General features: G+C 58.9%; 1 protein-coding gene across 2 annotated transcripts; it reads left to right on the top strand.

Annotated features, from left to right (window-relative positions):
* Nucleotides 1–444: 444 nt before the first annotated feature.
* POLRMT (RNA polymerase mitochondrial) lies at nt 445–20081 on the top strand. 2 transcript variants are annotated; one of them, XM_056337277.1, is made up of 21 exons: nt 445–543; nt 2180–2275; nt 2935–3641; nt 3996–4126; nt 6998–7184; nt 7669–7818; nt 7985–8152; nt 8464–8634; nt 9350–9589; nt 9840–10619; nt 11146–11268; nt 13231–13353; nt 14281–14460; nt 15225–15311; nt 15606–15719; nt 16385–16434; nt 16717–16815; nt 17144–17216; nt 17736–17818; nt 18408–18478; nt 19320–20081. In XM_056337277.1, the coding sequence occupies exons 1-21, from the start codon at nt 486–488 to the stop codon at nt 19367–19369; spliced, it is 3741 nt and encodes a 1246-aa protein (XP_056193252.1). In that variant the 5' UTR covers nt 445–485; the 3' UTR covers nt 19370–20081. The 2 variants fall into 2 exon arrangements, with proteins under 2 accessions (XP_056193252.1, XP_056193253.1); XM_056337278.1 differs by lacking the exons at nt 14281–14460; nt 15225–15311; nt 15606–15719; ... (4 more) ...; nt 18408–18478; nt 19320–20081 and adding an exon at nt 13699–14269.
* The last annotated feature ends 450 nt before the right edge of the window (nt 20082–20531 follow it).

Here is a 20531-nt window from a genome sequence, read left to right as displayed (position 1 = left end):
CCGAGCCGGCGGGCGGGGCGGGGCGGGGGCCGCGGCGGCCAATGGGAGGGGCAGGAGCGAGGGGCGGGGCCTCCCATTCATAAATCGGCGCCCCGACGGCTTCCCCAGGTCCCCGTCCAGATTCGCTCGCCGCCGCTCGCGGGGTGCCCGGCTGGGGGAACGGCACGTCCCGGTGTCCCCACCCGCTGTCTCGGCGTGCGGGCTCTTCCGGCAGCGTGGCGGGGCTCGGGGCTGCCGTGGCCCCGGGGGCGGTGTCCCCGCGAGGCGGGAGGGCCGCATCCCAGCGCCGCGACCCCCCGGGGCTCCGCGACCCGCGGGGCTCCGCTGCCGCCCCGCCCCGTCCCGCCCCGTCGGGGCCGCCGCGGCCGCCAGGGGGCGCAGGGCGCGGCCGCGCTGCACCATGGGAGCTGTGGTCCGGCGCGGCGGGACTCGCGCTCCCGGCGTGCACCGCGCGGAGGGGGCGGCATGGCGGCGTAGCGCGGGGCATGGCGCTGCTGCGGCTGCGGGAGGCGCTGCTGGGCCCGGCCCGTCTGTGGGGCGCCGGTGAGCGGGCGGGGAGGGGGTTGGGGGCCTGCCCCTCCCCCCCCCCCCGGGACGGGGCTGGGGCTGGGAGGTCCCGCGGGCGTCACCCTGACCATGGGCTGGGGGATCCCTGTGGGCCTGACCCCAGTTGCAGGGTGCCGGCGGTCTGACCCTGGGGCTGTGCGGGGCCCCGAGGCCTGGCCCGGAGTGGGGGTGGGGGGCTGTGGGTCCCCGTGGGCCTGACCCTGGCTGTGGGGCTGGGGCTGGAGCTGGGGCTGTGGGTCCCTGTAGGCCTGACCCCAGCCATGGGGATGGAGCTGGGGCTGTGGGGTCCCTGTGGGCCTGACCCCGACCATGGGGGTGGAGCTGGGGCTGTGGGGTCCCTGTGGGCCTGACCCCGACCATGGGGGTGGAGCTGGGGCTGTGGGGTCCCTGTGGGCCTGACCCCGACTATGGGGATGGAGCTGGGGCTGTGGGAACCCTGGGACCTGACCATGACCCTGGGGCTGTGGGGTCCCCAAGACTTGACGCTGACCATGGGGACACAGCTGTGGGTCCCTTGGGGCCTGACCCTGACTGTGGGGACAGAGCTGGGGCTGTGGGGTCCCTGTGGCCCTGACCATGGGGATGGAGCTGGGGCTGTGGGGACCTGACCATGACCCTGGGGCTGTGGGGTCCCCAAGGCCTGACCCCAACCATGGGGACAGAGCTGTGGGGTCCCCTGACTGTGGGGCTGGGGCTGTGGGGTCTCTGTTGGCCAGACCATGACTGTGGAGACAGAGCTGTGGGGTCCTGGGGGTCTCACCCTGACTGTTGGAATGGAGCTGTAGGGTCCCAGGGGCCTGACCCTGACCATGGAACTGGGGCTGTGGGGTGCCAGGGGCCTGACCCTGAGCGTGGGGATGGAGCTGTGGCATCCCCAAGACCTGACCCTGACCATGGGGATGGAGCTGTGACTGTGGGGTCCCAGGGGCCTGAACCTGACTGTGAGAATAGATCTGTGGGGTCCTTGAGGCCTGACCCCGACTATGGGGATGGGGCTGTGGGGTCCCAGGGGCCTGACCCCAACCATGGGGACAGAGCTGGGGCTGTGGAGTCCCAGGAGCCTGACCCTGACCATGCATCTGGGGCTGTGGGCTCACTGGCATTGTGAACCCTCCACTGGGACAGAGCTGGGGGCTATGAGGATCTTTCTGTGTCACGACCTTCCCCCCCCTCGCCCCCCCAGGGCTAGAGATGGGGGCTATGGGTGTCTGGGGGTGCTGTTATTTTCTTTAAGGGTAGAAATGGGGGTCTCTGGGGTCCTGTCCCAGCTGTGGGATAGAGCCTGCCTGCTCTGATCGTTGCTGGGGTCCTGTCACTGCAGCAGCGCTGGGGTTTGTGGCATCCCTGGGGTCCTTTTCCTCCAGGGGCTTAGAGGCAGGGGTGAGGGAGGGGTCCCTGTTGCTTGCTGGCACAGAGCTGCCCCCGCCCTTCTGTGGCACTGCTGCTGAGGTTGCTGGGGCCTGCAAGCTGAGCTGAGAAATGCTGCTTGCTCTCTTCCCTCTGTGCACTCCCTGCTACCCAGCTGGGGCGTGGGGCGCGACTGTGAGGCCGTGAGCAGTGTAAGGGGTGAAGCTGCCTCTGATCTCCTGGTCTTCGTGGTTTTCCACTGCAGGGATCCCATGGAGTGTTCTCAGGATCTACTCCTCCGCTAGTGCCAAGGAGAAGGCGAGGAGAAATGCCATCTGCGAGAGGACAGAGCTGCTGGAAGGTGAGGTGGGGAGGGTTGCAGGGGTTTCCCTTGTTTGGTGTTCTGGGAGGTTTTCTGGGAGTTTTCCCATTCTCTGTAGTCATAAAGATATTTGGGACTGGAAATACTTGTAGCCTGGGCAAGAATGTGGGGCTTCCCATGGATTTGCTGGCCTCCTTGAGCAAGTTCTGTCCTGTTTTAAGGACCTGGAGGCTCACCCTACCCACTGGGAGCATTGAGTTGCTGTAAGACACAGAGTGGTCCTAAGGGATGGTAGAAGAGTCCCTCCAGGGCATGTGAGGGCCCTGCGGACTGACCTGGAATGTGCTCTGGCTTTGGGCTCTCTGCCTGAGTGAGCTGAGGCCATGAGGTCCTTGGAGAAGCCCAGTGAAGTGACCAAGCAGCAGGTTAGACAAGTGTGAGCTGGTGCTTTTTCCCTTGCAGTGTCATTGTTGGGTTTCCCGGGATGCTGGGATGGGCCACAGTGTACAGGTAGATCCCAGAAAGACAGTGGTCAAAGCACTTGATTGCTGGGAGGAGAGCTGGCCAAGGAGGGCAGAAGTCCTTTTGCAGACCCTCTTGTCCTGGGCGCTTCTGGAGGCGAGGCCCTGGGGTAGGACACAACCTTCTGTCGTGCCTTGCATCCCTTCACCTCTCTTTGGCTCTGTGTTCCCTGGCAGTGCTGAAAGCTCGAGTGAAGCAGCTCCAAGCCAGTAACGTCCCGGAGGTGATGGTCAACAAAGTGGAGCTGGCCCCGCTGCGGCATGGCAGGTACCAGGACCCGCTGCAGAAAGTGGTGGCTCCCAGCCCTGCGAAGGAGCAGCCCGCTCCCAGGGGAATGGGTGAGAGCCTGGGCCAGCCCAGAAGCTGGGTCGAGAAGTCAAAGAAGGAGATGTACATCCGACAGCTGAAGGTGGAGAGGAAATTATCCATTGCTGCCTCCCAGTTGGGTCTGGAGAGCCAGGCAAAGGCCAAGGGGAAGGCCAAAGCCCAGGCAAAGGCCAAGGGGAAGGCCAAAGCCCAGGCGAAGGCCAAGGCCAAATCCGAGGCCCAGGTGAGCCTGAATAGCCCAAAGGCAAAAGTGGCTGCTGCCCAGCACCAGAGCCACGCTGGCTCCTGCAGCGTCTATGCCCACAGCAAGCCCAGGGTGGCAGCAGTGAAGGAGGGTGCGAAGGTGAAGAGGCCTCGAAAGGTGCTGGAGGACAGTGACAGCAGCCAGTACAGGGTCCTGCAGCAGACCATCCAGTCCAACCTCGAATGCTTCCTGTACCTGCAGCAGCCAGAGGCGGCCGAGAGGTTCCTTTTCTCGTACCACAGATCCCCTGTGAAGAGAAAGCTTTTGAATGTCAATGCGTACAACATCGTGATGCGGAGCTGGGCAAGAAAGGTACTGAGCTGTGAGCTGCTGCCTTGCCCTGGTTGCCAGTTTTTCTGGGTGGCCGAGGGGGAGAAGGAGGGGCTGGCTCAGGAGGAAGAGCCTCATGCTTGTAGAAGCAGCGCTCGTGGTTTTATCTGTGTCTGTCACATCTGTCTTCAGCAAATGTTCAAGGAAGGCTTGGCTTCTGCTGGGAGGGATGGAGCTGGCATGAAGCCACAGACCCCTGTGAGGTGGCAGTGAGGGGAAGGATGGGATGGGGCAGGACAGACAGGGCTGTATTTGAACAGGAGCGGAGGGGTGTGAAGCTGTGACTGGGGGCTGCTGGCGTCTGTGCCCACAGCCTCCTTCCCTTCTCATCCACAGGGCCAGTTGCAGCGCATCAACCAGCTGTTTTCCATGCTGGAGTCTGTCGGCCTCCGGCCCAGCCTGGACTCCTACGCAGCAGCGCTGGAGTGCATGGGCCGGAATGAGTTGTCTGCCAAAGCCATCCAGAGGTAATGCCCTTCACCTGCTGTCAAGGGCCACCGAGGCCTGGGGCAGCATCTCCACAGCCTGCTGCTTCACTGGGAGAACTGGGAGCTCGCTCTGGGGAGGAGATGCGCTGGCCCAGGGTCGGGAAGACCTGTCCCTGCTGTGTGCACGTTTAGGTGCTCTGAGCCACTTCTTGTGGCCAGATTTAGGGGTGGGCAGAGCTCCCGCAGTGGGTCCTCCTTGCCACCCCCAGCTGCCAGGGAGTTTTTCTGAGATTTTGCAGAGATACAGGAGGTGAGAACAACCTTGCTTCTGGCCAGAGTTGTCTGTCCCCGCCTCAGCTGTCAGAGCTGGGCTGGCAGCAATCTGTCTTTGGTCCAGTACTGCTCGGTTCTGCACCCATCCTGGGCACCTCTGTCCCGGTGGCCCCTGCATCGCTGCCCAGCAGGAATGGCTTCTCCATTCATTTCTGTACCCCCTCTGTGGAGTTTGCCCTTCCTGGTAGGCTCAGCCGAACAGCCAGCTCTTGCAGGTTGCCAGCTTTCTGGAGGAGTGTGATCAGGAAATTCAGATGGATTTCATGGAGCATAATGGGCAGAGTAAGCATCAGACCCAAAGTGAGGAGCTGAAGAAGCCCTGTGAGATCCAGGCAGGCTGGGTCTGGGGGCAGCACCTGAATCTGTAGCCCAGCCAGCTGCCTTGCCAGAGGATGGAGAAGGCTTTCTCGTGATCTGCTAATGCTGCACAAACACCCTTGGGTGGTTCAGGGATTTATCACTGGCCTGTGTGTCCCTTGGCTGGCTAACAAGTTCTAGATGCCTCTGAGAGAATGTCTTCCAGTCAGCTGATTTAGAAGTGACTGGCATTGACTTTCCAGCCTGGGTGTGTGGGTGTTGCGTCAATATGGCAGTACACCTGTAGGGCTGTCTACAGGCAGATGTTTATAGCACACCTGCACGGATTTGTCAACCCCAAGCCTCGCTAGGGTGTGTGTGTGTTTCCCCACAGCTGTTCCTGCTTGCTGGCACTGTGTGGGTGCGAGCCCTCGTTTCTCTCCTCCTCCTAAACGTGCTCTCCCAGTTGGACATGGCAGTGGCGTGGCCTGGAGCGCTGAGCCTGTGGCAGGAGCATGTGAGATGAGGGTTTCTCGCTCTGCTCTTGGACTTTTGGGGTCCCTCCGAGGGTGTAGGGTGGGAGTTGCTTGTTTTAGCTCGGCTGCTGTGGGGTAGTTATCGGAGAGAGTGGCTCTGCAGAGATGGAGAGCTGTTCATCACCGAAGCTCCCGTGTGCTCCCAGACGTGCCGAAATGCAGCTGGGGTGTACGCAGCAGCAGGACTCGGTGTGTTGCGGTTCTGGCTCAGGGTGGTCTTTGTCATTTTTTGGGCTCTTAATGCTTTCCCAAAGCTGCCAGGGGCTCCCTCTTGCCCGTTTAGCTTTCTGTGGGTGATGGGGGCCTGGCTGGTGTCACTGTCACTCGGGTCTGCCTGTCCTCCCTCCAGTGTCACCCGGCACAGGCTGGGCTAGTCAGCAGGTGGGGCTCTGGGCTCTGCTGTGCCCTGGACGCCAGTTCCAGCCCGGCAGAACCAGGACATGGTCCTGCAGCATCCTCTGAGGGGCTGGGCAGTGGGAGATGTTGGTGTGGGCAGGGGATTCTGGTCTCTGGCAGTGATGGGGGCTCCAGGGAAGAGAACTTCCTCACAGGTGCTGCAGCCACTCCTGATGCTTAAGCTGTTCCTCCTGCAGCCGGGTGAGCTGTGCTCCTATTGCTGGCCCCCAGCCTCGGGGTGTGAATCACAGTCCCCTGCCCCTTTGCCCACGCTGTGACCAGCCCTGTGGGTTCCTTTCTGCTGGAGGGGAGAGCCGGGTTATTTGAGGGTGAAAGAACCTGCATCTTTTTGCTCAGTCTCACAGTGGCAGTGGAGCTTAGCCTCCCGTCCAAGCATGAAGGTGAAAGCTGCCTGCTCAGCAGAGGTGCAGGGTGGAGGGGTGGATAATTGATCGCTGTAACACGAGACGGGTGACCTTGTAAGGACGAGCTGTGCTCTGGAGGCAGCTCCCACCCCAGCAGCTCCTGCGGCCCCTAGAGCTGGCTCCCGGCTGTGTGCGGAGGGCAGGGAGAGCTCCCGTGTTCTTGCAGGGCAGCGCCCTGCTGCCAGGCTGCCTGACGGTCATGCTCTTGGAGGACTGGGGCATCTATCTGCCTGCTGCAGGTTTCCCAGTTACGCCCATTTCTGCACTGTTCTTCCCCGGTCTGGGGCTGGGCAGACGTAGACTCGGTCAGGCACAAGTTGCTGCAAAGTTTTCAGCAGTTGCTGCATGGAGCGTGCTGTGAGGAGCAGGAGAAGGGCATGGGCATCCCAGGGCAAGTGCATGGGACACATCCTGCTTCCTGGGTCTGTCAGAGCCTGTCCGGGGAGTGTGAGAGTTTTGCATCTTCCTGCAGCGACGCTGGTGTCAAGGGTGACACGAGGAAAGCTGCTGGGAACCACCCGGTGTGGAAAGGCCCCACCAGCTCTCTTGGGACAGCCTGGAGCTGTGTATCGGTCTCCTGCCCTGTGCTCAGAGCTAATTCTTGGTGGGTGCCAGCCCCCAAGCCCTGCTTTGGAAGAGAGTTTCGGTTGTGTGGCTGCCAGGGATTTGGGAGAGGTGGCTCTTTGTCCTGTGGCGTGTCTCACACGGGCCTGGGTGATGCTGTTTGAGTGCAGAAGTGGGGAAGGAAAAACCTGATACGGTCAAGGCCCTTGGATCCTCAAAAGGGAGCACCCCCATCTGGGTCCACCATGCTTATTCTTCTGTTTAAAAACTTTGTTCTTTGCTTCATTATGTGCTGATTTCTGTACAACACGCGCACTCCCCCGTGAAAGATAAAGCCTGCCTTACCTGCCTCTCTTCAGATGTGTGCAGCAGCTGAAGGAGGATGGCTTCTGTGTGGATCAGCTCTTCCAAAAGTGCCTGTTTGAGGAAGATGAGAAGGAGAAGGTGCTGAATGCCATCAGGGTTGTCCAGCCCGACTACCAGGTGCCCCCTCCACCCCAGCCCCAGACCTGCAAGTCTTCTCTGCTCCAGGACTTCTACTCCAAAGTAAGTCACAGAGCTCAGGGGTGTCTCTGCAGCCTGGGGAGGTGTGGGAGCTGGGCAAATGGTGTTCACAGGTGTCCTCAGATCCAGCCCAGGACTGTAACATAGGAAGAACTTTTTAGCCTGATGCCTGCTCAATAGCCCACACAAATCATCCAATGAGTAGCCTCGCCAACAGCCTTACAGGGGAACAGAGAAGGGCAGAGGGCTGATGCGGGGGGCTGGAGATGACCCTCGGTGCACTGGAGAGGGTGTTTGGGGGATGCTTGACCATGACACAGGAACAGAGCAGCCTCTGGAGAGGCCTGTTACTCCTGGGGTTTGCCAGCCAGAGACCTCAGATCTCTGGACCCAGAGGACCCAGAAAGATGCCTTCAGCAGGGACCCAAACCACATGCCTCTTGGAGGGAAGCTGGGAGAATGAACATGTCTTCTCATCCTCTGGCTTTTTTTTTTGTCTCACTTTATTGTCTCACTCTTATTGCAGAAGAATATGGTGTCATACCCCAAGCTGGACTTCTCGGTGCAGGAGTTGCAGGAGCGCTTTCAGCAGCAGCTGGAGATGGAGCTGGACAGCACCATAACCATTGAGTCAGTGGAGTCAACGAAACCTCTGACCCCGAAAGCCATTAAAGCGGTAAAGCTCAGGGAGTCTGGGGGCTACAGGTCTGGAGGGAAGGGGGTCAGTTTAGTGCTCAGGACCTTGTGGGAGAGGTGCAGGGGTCAGTGGCCAAAGAGGAGGGCAGCTCCCTGGTGACACACTCTCACCGCAGCATTACTGTCTTGCTTCTGTTTCTGTGTAGCGTGAAGTGTTGGCCACCCTTCGTTCCCAGTGGCATGACTCCATCCTCCAGGCCCTGCAGAAGTCGAAGCACAGCATGTCTAACCTCAAGTCGGTGTCAGGGTACAACATTCTCTACCCCTACCTGTGCCTGTTGCCAGATGAGGAGTACGTGGGCATCATGCTGCAGGTAGGACCCTGCCCTGGTGTCATGGGGCTGCCACAAAGCACTGATGTCCCGCTTGGGCCGGCAGAATTGGAACATGAGCCTCAAAGTTTGCCCAGGTTTTTAGGTTCAGGCTCTGTGTGTCCTGTGCCGAGCAGCCAGAGAAGCCCCTGCTCTATCCTGGCCATGTTTCCTTCCTCCTCATCTGCTCAGCACAGTGGGAATCAGCATCTTTCTATGCTCCCTGCACAGGGACTTTAACTCATGCTTTGTCTCTCTGCTCCATCTTTCTGTTCCGCCCTCCTTAAGACCCTCTTTGCCTTCCCCTTTCTCAGATCCTCAACAGCCTCTCTCCACAAGGAGAATCCCTCACTGTCTTGGCCAGGGACCTGGGCTCCAAAGTCTACAACAGATATGTCACCCAGAGGAAGCTGCACAGCTGCCAGCTGGAGAAGGTGCAGGAGGTCTATGAGGAGTACATCCACCTCCTGGCAAAGGACGGCCAGGTGGGTGCACTGGGGAGAGGAGTGGTCCTGGGTTCTGTGGGTTACAGAGCAGCAGAGCGGAGACGGGGAGAGGCAGTTTGTCTGTCCACCTCCTCACAAGCACAAGATCTGGGTTCTGGGAACCCGCTGCTGCAGGGGCCAGCAGAACCAGTAAGGCCCCATCTCGCACTCGGCAGGACCCCTGCCCCATGGCAACTGGCAGGTTGGTTTTGGCAGAGCAGTGGTATTTCTGAGCTGGAAGGTTTTAAACCGGCAGAGTCGACCCCTTGGAGACAGGCGTGCCGTGCAGGAGAGCGCTGGGGCTTGAGGGGGGTGCGCTTTGCAGGGCAGGACAGGACAGGAGGGCAGAAAGGGGCCACGACCACTGATCTGGGCAGCTCAAGGGCTGGATGAGTTCCCGGAGCTGAGTGCACATGGCATGGCAGGGGAGGGTGGATCTGCGGTCTGGGAGGGAGGGTCAGGGTGGTGTGGGGACAGGGTGTCAGCACAGGGAGGTGGTGAGAGGCTGGGCTTTGCAGCGCCACTGTCCTGGCCTGCAGCAGAAGCAGGTTCTTGCCCCAGCGGTGTCAACTGTCCTTCCCCAAATACCCCTGTCAGGGAGGGTCCTTCTCAGAGCCACGTTCCAGGTACATAGATCGCATCCAGCAAACCCCCTGGGAGCAGCGTGGTTGGCCCATCCAGCTGATCCGATTTTCTCCTTCCACCTCCCTCCCAGCCTGACAACTATTTGCCTCGGGAATATTGGGAGAAGCTGGTGGCGGAAGCAGGCTTTGGGCCTTCTCTGAACTTGAAGGGCTGCAGCTGGCCGTACGTGCTCCTCGTGCGCCTGGGCATGTACATGCTGGAACTCCTGGTGCAGTCTGTCAAGGTACCCAGGAACATCCTCAGTCCTCACCTGGAGCCCAAGCTTATCCCCGTTCTCTACCACGTCTACTCCTTCCGCAGCAGCTGGCAGGTGAGCCTTGTCCTGGGGGCTCTGGGGGGCTGCGCAGGTCACCTCTTCATCGGAACCTGGCCTTTGCAAGGCCCGTTTCCTTCCCTGCTGCCTTTCCTGCTCGGGATCACTTTGAGGAGCCTCTGGTTCTGTGCAGACAGTGTCCTTACTTAGCATGACCGTTCTGTAGTGGGTGACTGACCACATGCTCTCCAGACTCCATCCTTAATCCTCTGCTGCTGACCTTCACCTCTCTGATTCTCCTCTCCAGGTTGGGCTGATAAGGCCCCATCCCATCTTCTCCCAGATAGTGTCAGACGCTGCAGAGACCATGCTGACCTTTAACTCCTCTGCCATACCTATGCTGTGTCCCCCGCTGCCCTGGACCTCCCCCCATTTTGGTGCCTTTGTCCTGAACGACACCAAGTTGATGCGCTTTGTGGATGGGGCCGTCCAGCACCAGCTGCTCCTGGAGCAGTGTCCTCTGGTGAACCTCCACCCCGTGCTGGATGCCCTGAACCAGCTGGGCAACTGTGCCTGGAAAATTAACCAGCCAGTGCTGGACATCATCATCTCTATCTTCAATGACAAGGGTAATGAGAAGCTGGACATCCCACCGCCCCTCTCTGAGGCCCCCAAGCCTCCTGCTGTTCCCAGCAATTCCTCTACCTGGAACAAGACCCAGAAGCACGAGATGTTGCTGTGCAAGAAGAAGATGGCTGAAATGCACAGCTTGCGCATGGATGCGCTCTATAAGCTTTCCATCGCCAACTACGTCAGGGACAAGGTGTTCTGGTTTCCTCACAACATGGATTTCCGAGGCAGGACTTACCCTTGCCCACCTTATTTCAACCACCTTGGTAATGATGTCACACGGGCCATCCTGCTTTTCGCAGAGGGAAGGCCACTGGGGCCCAAGGGCCTTGACTGGTTAAAGATCCACCTCATTAACCTCACTGGGCTGAAGAAGAAGAACTCCTTGCACGAGCGGCTGGAGTACGCCAATGAAATCATGGAGGAGATCCTGGACTCGGCCGATCACCCGCTCACGGTATGTGGGGAACAGCTGGCAGGGCTCTGCTCACTCTTGGGGTGGAGTGGGGGGACCCTGAAAAAAGCTCCTAGAGCCCGCAGCAACCCCCGCATGGGTTGGGAGATTCCCCTCCAGTGACCAAACTGAAAAGCAGAGAAGTTCATCTGCGTTGGAGCCCAAATGGGAATTGTCCAAATATGCTAAGGAAAAAAGGGATCAGTGACATCTTTAATTTCAGACGACACTTAACCGTTCCTCTGATTTAGTGTAGCTTGTATAAACTAAAATAAAATGGAAATCAGGTCGATTTTGAAGCAGAAATGTTTTGAAAGGTAACATTTTGAGAGGAAAAAGGGAAACAAAGCAGAGTTTCCTAAATAACACACTAATAACTGAAAACACAATGAATTTTTAGGGAAGCGGAGGCATGGTGGGAAGAGGTGCCTTGCCCGGTATATCCCGGGAGCGTGGAGGCTCCGGGCTTTGCCTGGGGTGCCGCAGGAGCACTGCCTGCTCCTACCAGCCCGTGGTTTCTTGTTCTCAGGGTAGGAAGTGGTGGATGAACGCCGATGAGCCCTGGCAAGCTTTGGCATGCTGTATGGAAATCGCCAAAGCCTCGAGGTCCCCAGATCCAGCAGCCTACGTCTCTCACTTCCCTGTTCACCAGGTAGGAGCCCAGCAGATCTGCATGGCCTCTGTGGCTGAGCAGGGAGGGAGGAGAACGGGCAGGGCAGAAGCATCCAGGTCTCCAGCGCTGCATTTACTACGCCATGTGGCCAGGCTTTCTTAGGACTGGGAGTGCAGTCTGCAGGCATCTTGGCTTGAGAACTTGAGTAATTTGCTGCTGCGTGCGGTCACTAATGAGCCAGTACAGTCAAGGAAGCTTTGCTTCCTTTGGCTGGAGCAGAGCCTGTCTGGGAGATCGCTGTCAGCTGCCTGCAGGGTGAGAGCCGGGCAAGTCTTACCTTCTCCAGCTGCAGGATCGGGACTGGAAGTCAGCCCAACCCCGGCTGGGTGGGACATGGCATGGTGCATGGCAGCACCTGCCCATCTGAAGTGCTCAGGGCCGTGCCGAGGCTCTGGGTGCCTCTGCTCCGCTCCTGTTCTGGGGCTGGAGCCAAGCAACTCTGCAGGAGCCAAGAAGTCAGGACCTCTAAAGAAGGGCAGAGAGACAGAGCTGATCTGTCCCCTGCGTTCAGGGATGTGGCTGTCACCCTGTGCCCTGTCCTGGCTTGGTCCCAGATGTGCCCACACTCGAGTGGGGCAGGTGCTTGGTGCTCAGCTCTCCGAAGGCCTCTGTCCTTGCCAGCCAGAAAAAGGAGCTAGGCAGCCGCTCCGTTACCCAGCGCTCAGCCCTTTCTCCCTGCCACGTCCCAGCAGATCTGCAGCTCTCCCCACAGCTGCTGCCCAGCTAGCTATCTGTCTGCTGATAAACCCCTTACTGCATGGGAGACAATGATTAATTGTTTTCCTGGTGAGAGGGGTTTGCTCATTTATCTCATTAGAAGATCGGATGGCCATAATGAAGTGAGTGTGTGGGAGAATGGGGGTGTATTCTGCCAGTAGTGATGGTCTGGAATATGTATGAGACAGTCTAAACTGATACTGTTATGACAACAAAAGATCAAGAGAGCAGTTGAGGGGGTGTGGAGGGTGCCATTAATGAAATTGAAGCAAGGACTTCTTCTGGAGGGCACCGGTGTCTCTTTCCACCTGAGTCATCAGCGCTTGGTTAATAGAGGCGGCTCTTCTGCCACGGCGGGGCTGCCAGAGCCCTGTCAGTTCGCAGCTCTGCAACTTGCTGCACTGCAGGGGGAGGAGGGGGAGAGGAGAGGAGGGTTGCTCCTGCTGGCAGTTGCAGGCTCCCTTTGACCAGAGCCCAAGCACAGCAGGAGTGGGGATGGCCCCAAACGGCAGCAGCACACCTTCTGTGAGAAGCGTTTCTGCTGGTGCTGTTTGGGGAGCAGCAGGACCTTCCCACGCTGTCGTGCAGGTCCTGCCCAGCTCATCCAAGCTGATCTTGGTCCCGGGAGGGCTGTCAGGGCAGCTGCTGTGACAGATCGGTCAGCGTGCCTCTCTGACTGCAGCTTTGGGAAAGGCTGGGTCGGGGCTGGCTTCTGTCAGAAGGATGTTTCTTTCCATCAGCCACAGAGCAGCGGCAGCACGGCTAGCTGTAGCCTCCCAGTCCGCTGTGGCTGGCTGAGCTTCGGCTTGACCTGCCTCTGAGGCTGCTCCTGGGTTTTCTGAGCTTGTTTTCACTGCTGGCTCTTGGGCTTCTTTTTAACATTGCAGACAGATTTACTGTTTTCCAGGAAATGTTCGGTTTTTCAGTGTTTCCATAGAGCTCGGGTGTCTTTGAAAATTCATGGAGGGGGCAGTGTGGTGTGAGGTTTTCTTTTTTTAAACCTCATAGGCAGCAGTAGTTTGTGATCAGACCCAGACAGGAAAAGTGCCCAGAAGGAAAGTGGAAACTGGTGTGGCCACGTCAGGTTTGCAGCTGATCTCCCACTCTGAAGAGAGAGGGGGGGAATGGCAGTAACCTGCTGAGCCCAGCGGATCTGTGCTGTTGAGCGGGGCTCCATCCACACGCTAACACCTTGTTTCCACCCTGCTCCCTTCCTGCGCACAGGACGGCTCTTGCAATGGTCTGCAGCACTACGCAGCTCTCGGCCGGGACCTTATTGGTGCCATCTCTGTCAATCTGATGCCCTGCAGTGTCCCCCAGGATGTCTACAGCGCGGTAGCCCAGCAGGTGAGGTGCAGTGGGGACATGGGGAGGTGTCCTCTCGGTGCTGCTGCCCCTTGCCACCATGTTGCACGGGGTCATTCCAGCTCCCAAGAGAAAGGTCGAGATGAGACCAGCATGCAGAGGACTGGGAAAGTGTGAGCTGGTCAGAGGCAGAGTCTCTCCTCACAGAGGAGATCTGTCCTCACAGAGGCAGCTGTGAGAAATCCACTGGGATTTCTGCTGTCCTCACTTCTGAATGAAGTCTGGGAGAAGTAGGGTAGAGAGGAGGAAGAGAGCAGAGAATGTTCCTCATCTTTTGATCACAACTGTCCCACAGGTTATGGGGGTTTCTTTGTTTGACCCGGGTAGGAGGGAGCATGGAGAGATTCAGCCCTTGGTGGTGCTGCTGCTACGTATTCAGTTTTCCTGGCAAGACATGGTGTGAAATGAGCCTGCTGGGAGGTGTGCTGAGATCTACCAGACTCCCTCAACTGGCGTTGAACCCCTGGCTCTCCCTTCCAGCTCTTGGCATGTTTTGCCCAGGCAGCACCGCACCAGAGGGCAGGAGGAGCACACAGAGGGAGTGTGGTTTGCGGTTTGCTCAGAGTTATCATCAGGGGTGGCAGAGGGGGGAGAACCTGAGTCCTGAGCCGCAGTCCTCATGATGTCTGGCACCAGCCAGCTGCCAAATAGACACCGCTCTGCTGAGGCAGCGGTGGAAGGCTCTGCAGGCACGGTTATCTGCGAGATGCAGATGCCTCTTGATTCCTTCAGCAGATGATCTCTATTAGCCAGGGCTGGTGCAAATGGGCTGCAGGGTTTCTGATGGGAGTTCGGGCCAGTCAGTGCACAGTCTCATGTGGCCCCCCTGTGTCTCCCCCAGCCGTGGAGGGGGCTTGGGCCAGCATGGCTTGCCATGGGGCTGACATCCCAGGGCTCTCTCCTCCTCAGGTGGAGGAGCTTCGGAAGAAGGATGCTGAACACGGGGTGAAGATTGCCCAGGTACTGCAAGGCTTCATCACCCGTAAAGTGGTGAAGCAGACGGTGATGACAGTGGTGTACGGTGTCACACGCTATGGTGGGCGGCTGCAGATGGAGAAGCGTCTCAAGGAGATTGACGAGTTCCCTGAGGTAGCGTGCCTGCCCTGGCCTCCCCCAGTAGCATTTTGCTCAGCTCTTGGTCCTTGCTGGGAGAGGTGCCTGCACTGCCCTTCCTGTGGGTTTCATTCCTGCCTTGCTCTCTCCTTATCCCCCCAAATCTCAGCTAACAGAGGGACATGCAGGATTGAGCCCCCTGTGGCTTGTCCAGCCTGCAGGCGAGCTGTCTGCCAGCACGTGTGGGTGGGGAGGGAGCCCTCAGCTGGGGCTGCTCTTCACACCTCCTGGGCCCAGCTTGGTGGCATAACAGCCTCAGCTGGTGGTTCAGATGCAAAACAAGGTTTGTGGCTGCGCTCTTCCCTCTGGTAGTGGCTCGTGTCTTAGCAGAGCTCTTGGAGGCTTGTTTCTCATGACACCTGTTTCTTGTTCTGTGACCCCACTGTGAAAGTGTCCTTGCTGAGTGGGTGATTTGCGGTAGCAGGTTGGTGCTGGGAGTGTTTCTGCTGTGTGTTACATTCCTGGGGCAGATGAGGCAGCGAGAGCGCTCCTGTTCATCCAGGGACGTTACGCAGAGATCAGCCTGTCCTCGGACAAGGAGCCATCTGAAATGCTGATCTCAGCCTCCCTCCATCACAACCCACAGCCAGCTGTCTGCAACAGCTCGAGACTTAACACTGTCTGTGGTGGAGGCAATTTTGAGGCGCCAGGGAGCAGGGAGATGCTCTTTTAGCTTACCTTAGGTTCCATCACTTTGCTCCCCTTTGCCTGACCCCTTGCTCTGCCTCTGGTCTGTGCAGGAATATTTGTGGGAAGCATCTCACTACCTTGTAAAGCAGGTTTTCAATGGCATCAAGGAGATGTTCTCAGCAACTCGAGACATCCAGGTAAGGTGCCTGTTGGCTCTCTGCCTTTTCTTCCCTGGCCCACCCATACATAGACCAGGGGATGCTCCATGGGGAGGGAGAGGTGGTTCTTCTGGGTCCTGGCCCAGAGAGGATCCTCCTGTCCCAGCCCAGAGGTGTGGGATTGTGCCTGGCACAGGGCTAAACTCCCCTGTAAGCGCTGGACTGTCACAGTCAGAGGCAGGAGTCAGGGTGGCCTGTGCTGGGAGGGGATGGGGTCTCCCAGCTGCCCATACTAACTCCAGCCGCTTTCTTCCCTGCTTCCCTTTGCTAAAGAACTGGCTGACAGACAGCGCCAAGCTCATTGCCCAGTCGGGACGGACAGTGGAGTGGGTCACGCCGCTGGGTCTCCCCATCGTGCAGCCCTACTATCGGTCCAGATCCACCGTGGTAAGTATCTGGTGTGCAGGACCCATCTACCCCTCCCTCTGCCATGGTGGGGAGCAGGGAAAGGACAACCAGGCTTTCAGGCAGCAAGCTAAAGCCCAGCAGGCTGGCATCGCTTGCAGGTGAGCCTGCAGAGCAGGTAGGATTTGTGTGTGCAGGCATATCCTCCGGCCTCGTCGCTTCCTGCAGAGGCAGGAGTGTGTGGGTGGGCTGGTGAGGGAGCTCTGCTGCTCCCGTCCCACTCAAGCAGCTGGGGCACGGGCCTGTTCCCCGCACTGAGGAGCCTTCCTCAGGGCTCGCGTGAGTCAGTCTCGCTGCTCTTGCCTCCCACACGCTGCTGCACTGACTCACATCTCCCCAGTCTCGTCTTCACAGCCGCTCACCTTCAGGAGCCATTCTCTTAACCCTCACAGGGGTGAATCAGCGTATTGCTGGGAAGGGGTGAAGGATGCCTGCCAGCATCCTTAGGAGGGGAGGCAGGCAAGGTGGCACTGAGGAGTGACAGCTGCCGTGGAGGCTGGGATGCCCTGGAAAGGTCCCTGCCCAGGCCCCTTGTTGCAGCCAGGGATGTTGCCTGCGGAGCAAGTAGCTCGTGGTCGGTGCAGGCCCCTCTCCAGAAGTAGGGGCAGCGCAGGGTGACAGCTGGTCCCTTTTCTCTCTCCCTGCAGCTGAACTGCAGCATGCAGAACTTGAGTGTGAAAAGCGTCAACAGCAACCAGTAAGTATGAAACCATGGTCTTCACTGAGCCCTTGCTGTCCCCAGCCTGTGCCCTGGGGCAAAGCCACCTCAGTGGAACCTGCCAGCAAGTGCCAGAGCTCCTGCTACCCTATAAGCTGCAGAAAGCCAGCCAGAGGAGCAGGGCCCGGTGCTTCAGCAGGGCCTTGAGGCCCTCCAGGGCTGCCCCCATCAACTCGAGCTCTCACCTGGCACTGGCTCTGTGCTGGCACTCTCATCTTTGGATGTGCCTCAGCTCCTCGCATCTCCCACTCTGTGCTGCAGGAAGCCCGATACAATGAAGCAGAAGAACGCCTTCCCACCCAACTTCATCCACTCCCTGGACTCCACGCACATGATGCTCACGGCTCTGCACTGCTTCAGGTAGGGAGTGGGCAGCAGGGCTCTTCCCTGGCTCCGGGACTCGCTCCCTGCTGGGAGAGCATCGCCAGGGCAAGGCATGTGATGTGGGAAAGGGGTTTCCTGGGTGGGTGGGCCTTCTGGCAGAGAAGGGGTGAGAGGAGGCAGCAGGGCAGGAGCAGGGAGATTGTGGGGTTAGTGGTGTCTGAAGGTCGGCAGGCACTGTGCAGGGAGCGCCCCTCCTCGTGTGGTCCCTGCTTGTGTCCCAGCAAGAAGGTCTGCATGGGGTAGGGGACACTGCAGAGATGGGGGCTCTCAGCACTACTTCATGGCACCTTCTGCTGCCTCCCAGGCAGGGTCTGACCTTCGTCTCAGTCCACGATTGCTACTGGACTCACGCGCTCACTGTGGACATCATGAACCAGGTAAAAGTGTGCTCCCGGGTCCCTTGTGAGCAGGGATGTTGCTGATCTGTCCTCTGGGCACCTGCCAGCCCTTGCCTCCCTTGGGCTTTGCTCCATAGGCCGATTTATTTACCCAGGCGAGGTGAACCTGGGGTGCTTGCTGGTGGTTGCAGCTGATTTCCTGGTGCCAGAGCCCCATCTCCTCCCCGCCCTTGAGGGAGCATGTAGGGGAGAGCCTGCGTGCACGAATCAGTGCTACACACGGCGCTTGGCAGAGTCCGTGCCTCTGTCCTGCCCTGGGCTCTTTCCCCTGGAGTGCTGCGAGGGCTGGTCTATAGTAGACTGAAAAATGGGGGTCAGCTTCTGCTTCCTGCCCCCTAGGCTGATTCCCTTCCCCCCTTGTCCGGCAGCCCCCCTTTCCCCCTCTTGCCCGCTGCTTTCCCTGCCCCTCGTTTCTAACCTGCCTTGGCTGAGAAGCTCTGAGGGGAAGGAGGGGAAAACGCCTGTTAACACGCGACTCACCGTGTCTCCCTGGATCAGATCTGTCGGCAGCAGTTTGTGGCTCTGCACAGCGAGAAGATCCTGCAGGATCTGTCTGAGTTCATGCTGGAGAAGTACTGCAGGTATTCCTTGCCTGGTGGTGAACTCCCACCACGCTTTTTCCTACCCACACCGATTCCCCGTCCTGGAGATTGTGCCCAGATGCTCACAGGTTGTGTCTCACGGTCTGCTGGGGGGGCTGCTCTGGAGGGACGCTGTGCTTCCTTCTTGACTGACACCCAAATTGCCTTAGACCTCGGCGTGAAAAACAAGGTGTCTGCATCCTTTGCCTACAGAGCTGAAGGAGGGTTTGGTGCCTGAATCCCTCGGTGGGCCTGGGGCGGGCGGTGATGTCTGTGCCTTGGGTTCTCCATGGTGAACGAGGTGGGAAGGAGCGGTGAAGCCACACGTAGGGTCGGGCCAGCGTGTGGCCCCCAGTTGCCACCGCAGAGCCAGACAGTGCAGACCCAGTCCTAGGCAGGGTCTGTAGCTTCAGCACCTGCCCAGGGATGTTGTGGCAGGGGCTGGGCTCCCCCGGTGAGGTGCGTGATGTGTTTTGGAAGAGGAATTTGGAACAGGATTCATTGTTAGGGGCTGGCGCTGGGGAGCAGAGGAGGGTGCACCTTCTCCTAGAGCTCCCCTGTTGATTTTCTTTCTTTCTGGTTCCTCCAGTCCCGGCAGAGAGACTAGAGCTCTCTGGCAGAAGAAACTGATGGAGCAGCTGTCAAATGTCCCCAAGACAGGTAGGAGCACAGGACAGGAACTCCAAAGCTGAGGAGCAGTTTGGAGATGAGGGGAGTGCGATGGGCAGCGGCCCCCAAACCCCCTGACCTCATGTGGTGTCTGAAGGCGGCCATAGCGTGGGTCTGGCCGTAAAGCTGTCCCCTCGGACCAGGTTGTCCTGCCTGTGCTGGGCTCTGGGGCAGGGCCTTAAGACGTTTCCCTGTAGCATCCCTGTGGGCAGTCCCTGCCCTCCCCGGAGCTGAGCTCCTGGCATTTTCCCTGAGTTGACCCAGCTTGTCCCGTCCCCCGTCTTGTTCCTCTCCCATCTGTTTCCAACCATGAGGCATTTGCCTGGAGATGGGAGTGAGGCACTCATCTTGGTAATTGCCAGGATCTAGATGTTATACATGCAATGGGATTAAGGCAATTAGTTTAACTCCTTCTAATCTCCCGGCCCTGCCTCTGCCAGACCATCTGGCTAACCTCTGTTCTGCCATTGCAAAATGGAACAGGCCAGCGCTCTGCTGTTGAGCAGCCGCTGTGGTCAGCCCCAGAAGCAGCATGATCCAGTGGCAGGGATGGTTTGTACCCTCAGGCCGTGCGCTCCTCTTCCTTCCCTGCCTTGCTGCTGTTACACGCTTCTGTCTTGCTCTGCTGACCAGTCCTGGATAAAATTGGAGGGACGGCAGTTTCTGGAAGACCTCTAAGGTCCCTGCTGTCTTCACCCCCTCCCTGCATCAGGGGCTGAGCTGAACTAGTTTTCTGCAGGAAGCTGAAGCAGGGCTCGCGGCAGCTTCTCTCCCAGTTGCCCCATCTCCACCTGGCTCTCCTCTGACCTCTCCTCTCCCTTGCTTCCCCCAGGCCAGTTCAACCTGGAGAAGGTGATGGATTCCACCTATTTCTTCAGCTGAGCCCTGGCAGCCGGCAGGGCCCTGGACTACCTCTGGAGTGCTGGCTGCCTCAGAGGCTGCAGTAGGCGCTGGCCCCAAGGCTCTGTCCTGCGTCTCATCGGGAAAGCGGGTGCAGCTGCCAGTACAGTAAGAGATCCCTGCCTGACACAGATGCCGAGGCAAACTGGGACTCTGCGAGGAGCGCGGGAGCAGCCACAAGGTGCCGGTGGGGGCCAGGGTGTCTGCACTGTTTGCTGTCACTGCCTGTGTCCCAGGCAAGGGGAGAGGGCATCGAGCCCTGGGGAGGGCTGCGCCTCTCTGCTGCGGGGTCAAAGGGGTGGTGGTAGACGGGGCTGGCTCCCCTCAGTCCTCACCCTGGCATGATGCACCTGCTGCTGCTGGGAGCTCCAGTTTGGCCTGGGTGCCATCCCTCTCCGCCAGCAGGGCTCAGACCTCGTGGGGTGTTTGGCCCCTGCCTGGAGGGGCAGGCAGCTGGCTGTGGCTGCAGCGTGAGCCTCCAGCCCTGTTCTTGGCCACAGGGCACATGCTGCTCTCCGTGCCCTGCTCCTGCTGCTGGGCACTATCACCGCTCTACTGTAGTGCAGCCTCTGCAGCTCCTCACTCTCATTTCCAGGGATCGGTTTAACTTCTGCTCACTGGCTCTCAGGCAGGGAAAACCACTAACACAGGAGTGGAGGTGTACGATACTGTAAATAAAACATTTTTTGAAATACTAGGTGGCAACTGTGTCCTTCTAGGCATCTTTGCCTGAAGTCTGCAGGGTGCCTGTGTTCTTGCCTTGTCTTCCTGGGGAGGTGGGAGTGATGTCTCCCTAGACTGCTGCTGTTTTGCTGACTGGTTGGGCTTTAGTTACTCACAGAGGTGTCACATTCTGAAAATGCTTTTGTAGCAGAAATAGGCAAAACTTTCCCGCAGCCCAGAGCTGCAGTGGTAGCTGGGCTCTTGCAGGGGCTGGCTGCAGCTGCCTGCCCCTTGCAGTTTTAGCCAGAAGCCTCCTGTCTTGCTGAGACTCTGGCCTTCCACCCTCCTCACCCTGGGGCTGCGTGTTTGCGTGCTGCTTGTAAAACTGATGTTTTTAAGATTTTGCAGCTGGAGCTGTGTGTACAGCTCTTGGCCGAGCCCTGTACCCCCCACAGGCTCCAGCTTGCAGCCTGCTCCCAGC

Source organism: Falco biarmicus, chromosome 4 (assembly GCF_023638135.1).
Source record: "Falco biarmicus isolate bFalBia1 chromosome 4, bFalBia1.pri, whole genome shotgun sequence".
Classification (NCBI taxonomy): Eukaryota; Metazoa; Chordata; class Aves; order Falconiformes; family Falconidae; genus Falco; species Falco biarmicus.
The sequence above is the reverse complement of the archived record's forward strand: the minus strand, read 5'-3'. Positions and strand labels throughout refer to the sequence as shown.

What these genes read in the sequence shown, in the direction of transcription:
- POLRMT (XM_056337277.1), top strand. Translation starts at nt 486, where the DNA reads ATGGCGCTGCTGCGGCTGCGGGAGGCGCTGCTGGGCCCGGCCCGTCTG. An exon ending in ATGCTGGAGAAGTACTGCAG is followed by an intron (nt 17,819 to 18,407) that starts GTATTCCTTGCC and finishes TGGTTCCTCCAG; the next exon opens with TCCCGGCAGAGAGACTAGAG. An exon ending in GTCAAATGTCCCCAAGACAG is followed by an intron (nt 18,479 to 19,319) that starts GTAGGAGCACAG and finishes TGCTTCCCCCAG; the next exon opens with GCCAGTTCAACCTGGAGAAG.